Source organism: Podarcis bocagei (genome assembly GCF_964188305.1).
Source record: "Podarcis bocagei genome assembly, chromosome: 9".
Taxonomy (NCBI): Eukaryota; Metazoa; Chordata; class Lepidosauria; order Squamata; family Lacertidae; genus Podarcis; species Podarcis bocagei.
In genome coordinates, this window is record NC_138134.1 from 68372793 (window position 1) to 68378877 (window position 6085).

Here is a 6085-nt window from a genome sequence, read left to right on the forward strand (position 1 = left end):
AAACTAAACTTTCAGCGATAGTCACTAATCCCTTTGCACTGCAGGAGGAAAACTTAAAACTCTCGATAAACTTTATGACAGTAATCTTTTCATTTTACTAAATTCAAGGATTTTGCATCTTCAGTAATGCTGAAGAGGGAAATCCTAATAAAATTTATCATAATTATTTTATTTAAAAATACCACTTAATGTGCCAAAATGGTCTCATATTACAACAAAACCTATTGTCATTTAGAATTTGCTGGAGAAATCTAACCACTCCTTGCAAATAGTTTCAGTTCTGCTAAGTCCCAAGAAGCACTGTTATTCTCAGTAGTTTGCTCCCCCCCCCACACCTTTTTTTAATCAGTTGCAACAGAAACTTGAGCAGTATAGTTTGTCCTGTATCAGACTGCTGACAGAGAACTGCATATTTCATAACTTCATAACTGAGAAAGTGGGGGATGCTTTTAAAAGTGGGGGTTCTATGTAGAAATACAGTTTAGCTAATCTAAACCTTCCTTCCTGACATGCAACGTACAAGGATTTTTGGATGGTGGGAACATTTAAATACATGATCTTCCCTCTTGCCACAGCCCTGGAAAAACATTTAACGTTTGGCTGCTGGCTATATAAGCTGGACATTGGCTATTCAAACTGTGTATGCTCCCGAGCCACGACCTTTCCCACTATTCCCATCACTGTTCCCATTTGCATTTGGAATTATCAGTCTGTTTCTGATGGTTCCTATCAGCCAAACATAAAATATTCACCAACAGGTGAACATGACATGCTGTGTTATTCAGCTGTTCACATGCGACTGTACTATAGCTGATACTGGCTTGTTTCACTTTTTAAGTAGATCCCAGCGGAACTTAATTCTGGGAAAGTGTGCAGAGGAAGTGTGATGCAATCCTAAACTTGTCCGTTCAGAGGCTAGGCCCAACGTGTTCAAAGGAGCTTACTCCCAGATAAAGGGTTATCAGACTGCAGTCTGAATCCACAATTCAAATAGAAGTGAGCAGAGGCAAGGCACTCAAAAGCAAAGAAGACACCAAAACATTGATTTGTGCAAAGAAAAACCTGCAGTAGTCTGTGCCCTGCTTAAAGCCATCACTATTGTTGTTATCATTATCACCATCATTAGTAGTAATAAAGTTATTAATGGCACTTTTCCATTTACAAAATGCTGTGTATCCCACATGCAGACACCCGCATAGAATGGCCTCTGTTCCCAGCTCTCCCCAATCAGGCTGTAAACTTCTATGAAGAAGGACCAACAATATAACAACAAGCCAGGGAGTTGGGGGGTTTTGGGTGGGGGGTGGGGAAGTCCACCTTGCTTCTCTGCATTCCCTACAGAGGGCAAATTGAAGACAGATTATTAGGATCTCCACCTGCTATGGAAGCAATCTACTTGCTGTCGAAGTCACTGGCGAATTTTCCATCTCTTTGAGCTGCGCCCCTCTGAACGGCTCTGGGCTGCAACACAGGGACTTCAGCGTGTACCCAGAAGCCAAGCTTTTCATTATAACCGAATTTACATCAAATGCATAAAGTTCTTAGTCTTAGGGTCCCAAGGGATCTGGGCAGGTAGGTAGCCGCACTTACACCGAGCAAGACTAAAAATGTGTACGATTTTGTTTTTTAAAAAGAACGTTTAGGAATAAGCATCTACACAGAGATTCCTATAAAACCAACCAGCAAAAATGCTCTTTTTTTAAAAAAATTAAAGAATGAATACCCTGAACTGCAACATTGAATTTTATGTCCCCGAGTGGCCCCAGTTCCCCAGGCAAGGGGCGGAGAGAGGAGCGAAACGCACTTACTTAAGATACTGCCTTGGTGGGAGCCGTTGACATGCCCATCGGGGTGGATTTGGAGATGGAAACCGATGCCCACTCTGCAATAGAGGCTGCCGGTTCTGCGCCCGGATGGGCTCCACTGGAAACTGCTCCTTTCGGAACCGCTGCCTTGAACTCCCGAAGAGGGGGCGAAATAAGGGGAAGGGGCTGAAAAGGAGGAGGAGGAGGAAGTATTCCTACTTCGAAACCTGCTTCTGCTGCTGTTTTTGGCACGCAAAGCCGCGTCTCCAAGTTGCGCTCTGGGGGGCAACGTCTCCTTCTGTGCCAAAGCGAGGAGGATCAGGTGGCTGAGAAAGAGAAGGCAGAGGAAGAAAGACAAGCTCATTCTTCCAGCGGGAGGGACGCGCAGGGCATTTTGCGGAGGCGGCTGCGAATGCCGCGGCACCTCTGGGGCAAACGGGCGTGCGCTCCGGCGCGCAGGGAAGGCATCGTCGGCCCGCTGGAGGGAGAGCGCGATCCGAGAGCGCGGAGCTGCTGGCACGGAGATATTTATAACCCGGGTGATCTCACAGCTCTCCCCTACATGCCTGGAGTCTAAACGAGGCTCGCTTCTCCAGCCCTTCCGAGGCTGGGCTGGGGGGGGGGAGGCGAGAGAAGGACGCCTCGCAAGACCCCCGGCGGGAGAAGGAACGTAGGAGGAAGAAGACGGCGGCGGAGAGGCGAGGGTCACCCCTGGCCACGCTGGAGAAGCGCAGAGCGCACCAGGGACGCGCGGCCCTCGGCGCCAGCAGCGCTTTTACGCACCAGCAGGCTGATTCCGGGTCCCCCCCCCCGCGCCGCCCCCGTCAAGGCTCGCGGGTTGCGAATAATTCATAAACGGAGACAAGCGAAAGGGGCTCCCCAGAGGAGGGGGGAAATATAGCCACCCCCAGCCAGCCCACATTCTCTGGAGGCAACTTGAACGGGAGTGGGACAGAATGGATCCAATACTCATGTGATGTTGGGGAAAAGGATCAAGCCAGCTCAATTCACAAACCACTTAGGTCGGGATGATTTCCGCCGAGCGGGGTCCCTGGAATTCCCTGCCACCAGTACTGGCGATGGCCATTAGATTAGAGAAGATTAGAGCCACCTTGAGGAGGAGCGATCAGTAAGTGAGATAGCTAAACGTCCACCTTTAGAGGCAGTCTACCTTTGGAATAGAGCTGACGTTGATTTTTTTAATATTAAAAAAAATGTAACAAGGGTGTTGTATTCTTGGGGCAACCTTCTTCTAGAAAAGAATAGTCGTCCAGTGGTCTTGCATAGCTCACTCCGGTTTGGCAGGTCGGGATGAAGAATAAAATAAGGAAGGAAGGCGGAAAGTGTGCGCGCGCGGAAGCGCCACCCTAAACATGTTTACTCAGAAGTAAGCCTCAGTGTGTGGAAGTGGAGATTACTTGCGCCCTTGTGCAGGAGATGGGGGACACCTGTGTGGCTCTCCAGGTATTGTTGGACTCCAACTCCCATCAGCCCCAGCCAGCGTAGCCAATGGTCAGGGACGATGGGAGCTGTTGTAGTCCAACAACATTTGACGGACAGGAGTGTTGTGTGTGCGTGTTGAGGGCTGCGACATGACTCTGGTTTAACTAGGCAGTGGATCCGGTTGCAGATTGCGGAATAGGGCAGGGGACGCTCCTCCTCGCTGGAAGGAAAGGAAAATCCAGGTGGAAAGCTATTTCAGGTCTGGAGAAGAGTCTCGGAATAGGCATGTTTCTGGCAGGCCAGCGCAGGTACCACTGAAGCCCTGATGTTTGGATTGCATCGGCGAAGCTATCATTGGTTCCTAGCTGCGGTGGCTATGTTCTGCCTCCACCGACAGAGGCAGTTCGCCTCCGAATACCACTTGCTGCGAGGCGCAGGAGGCGAGAGCGCTGTTGCGCTCAGATCCTGCCTGCGGGTCTCCCATGGTCATCTGCTTATCCACCGTGAGAACAGGATGCTGGACTAGGCAGGCCTTCCACCGTTTCACTGTCCGCCCAATCTGTAAGCAGCCCGGGTCTTGTTGTTTAGTCGTTTAGTCGTGTCCGACTCTTCGTGACCCCATGGACCAGAGCACGCCAGGCACTCCTGTCTTCCACTGCCTCCCGCAGTTTGGTCAAACTCATGCTGGTAGCTTCGAGAACATTGTCCAACCATCTCGTCCTCTGCCGTCCCCTTCTCCTTGTGCCCTCCATCTTTCCCAACATCAGGGTCTTTTCCAGGGAGTCTTCTCTTCTCATGAGGTGGCCAAAGTATTGGAGCCTCAGCTTCAGGATCTGTCCTTCCAGTGAGCACTCAGGGCTGATTTCCTTCAGAATGGATAGGTTTGATCTTCTTGCAGTCCATGGGACTCTTGAGTCTCCTCCAGCACCATAATTCAAAAACATCAATTCTTCGGCGATCAGCCTTCTTTATAGTCCAGCTCTCACTTCCATACATCACTACTGGGAAAATGCCAGGTCTTTGTGGACTTTACTCCGAAGCAGCTCCCACTGAAATCGGTGAGACGCTCCACCGGCTGTGTTTAAAGTGGCATCTTCACGGAAAAGAAACTAAACCCAAATTCAGAATCTTATTTATCATAAGCACTGTTGTTTAAAACTAGAATTGCTGTAAAAATAAAAAAGGATACATAGGCTCAAACTTTGAGAACCGTGACTTCTCTGAACTAACAACCAACCTCCTTTCTTTACCTCCAAAAAGTATTAAGTTTGGCTGTGGTTAATGACAGGAGAGATGCTGCTCTGTACATGCCCAGATGAACGCTCTTCCTATCCGCAAGGAATGACGTTGCAAAACGGGATCCGGGATCGAACCCTCGGGGGACAGAAATCACCTGTTTGGCCTTCGTGTTGCCTCCAACGCAGTTGCGGATCGGGAGGCCTCGGGAGAAAATTATCTTAAAATAATGTACAAGATTTAGCTGAACCCCTTCGCTTGGAAGTCATTGCTCCTCCTTAAAACCACCAGGGATCAAACCCCCTCCCCAGGTGTGTATGTATGTTCACGCCGTTAAGAACCGACTGGGCAAACTTCCGTTTCCTTGGCCGCCTTGTGGGGTGTGTTGGCAGGCGCGGGTGGCCCTAGTGAAGTCAATGGGCCGTCCTGGCGACGCTCAGGATTCGAGCGCCCGACGTTGTCTTTTTGCAAATGAGAGTCTCCTCCAGAACAAGACTGGCCCGGGGTTGCTACGTGCCGCGCCTCACCCCGCCCGCCTCTACCTGACTGGCCAATGAATTATTCACCCGACGTGTGCGATGCTCAAGGCGCGCGCGCGCTCCCATCCAGACACCGCCGACGCCACCAGGAGTCTCACTCCCTTCGGTTAGGACAACGCCTGTGCGTGAGACCTTGGCTGTCTCTTCGCCTGCAAGAAGCCGGGAATTATCCCGTCCCACGCGCTCTCCACTTTCTCCTTTCCCTGATGTATATGATTCATTAAGTTGCGCGCTACCTTAACAAAATAATCATAATCCCAGCGCGGCTGCGAATGTTCTCCAGAATGCGAAAACACAGAGTGTCTGACTGATCGTAATATATATGTCTATCTATCTATCTATCTATCTATCTATCTATCTATCTATCTATCATCTATCTATCTATCTATCTATATGGTAAAGTAATATGTGTGTGTGTGTGTGTGTGTGTATGGTAAAGGTATCCCCGACCATTAGGTCCAGGTGACCGACTCTGGGGTTGCAGCGCTCATCTGGCTTTATTGGCCGAGGGAGCCAGCGTACAGCTTCTGGGTCATGTGGCCAGCATGACTAAGCCACTTCTGGCAAACCAGAGCAGCGCACGGAAATACCGTTTAACTTCCCGCTGGAGCTGTACCTCCATAGGCGCCGACTCCATGGGGCTTGAGGGGGCTCGAGCCCCCTCAAAATTTTTTTTGGGGGGGCTCAGCCCCCCCAATAATCTCGGGCGGGCGCCCTTTCAGCAGAGCGCCGCCGCCGTCCCCCGCCTCCTCCTCACCTGCTCCTTCGCCAGCCAGCCAGCCGCGCGCCCTAATCGGAGGCACTGCCGGAAATCCCGTGAGAACAGGGGAATCCCGACTGGCCACACCTCCCAGCCAGCCAATCGGCTGGCTGGGGGCGTGGCTTGCCCTATTTAGGGCCGGAGCCACTTTATTTGCATATTCATGAGCTTATTTATTATTCATGAGCTTTCCCGGGCCCCCCCCCCCAATATTTTTTCTAAGTCCGCGTCCCTGTGTACCTCTACTTGCATTCTGATGTGCTTTTGAACTGCTAGGTTGGCAGGAGCTGGGACCGAGCAAC

At 50.6% G+C, this 6085-nt stretch overlaps 1 protein-coding gene across 2 annotated transcripts in view; it reads right to left on the reverse strand.

Annotated features, from left to right (window-relative positions):
- FGF5 (fibroblast growth factor 5) overlaps positions 1-2426 on the reverse strand; it is a 28268-nt gene extending 25842 nt beyond the window's left edge. For both annotated transcript variants that reach the window (XM_081207427.1, XM_081207426.1), the window contains exon 1: positions 1809-2426. In XM_081207427.1, the coding sequence (XP_081063553.1) occupies positions 1809-2169 (361 nt within the window). In that variant the 5' untranslated portion in view covers positions 2170-2426. The remainder of the gene's footprint in view (positions 1-1808) is intronic.
- Positions 2427-6085: the final 3659 nt, after the last annotated feature.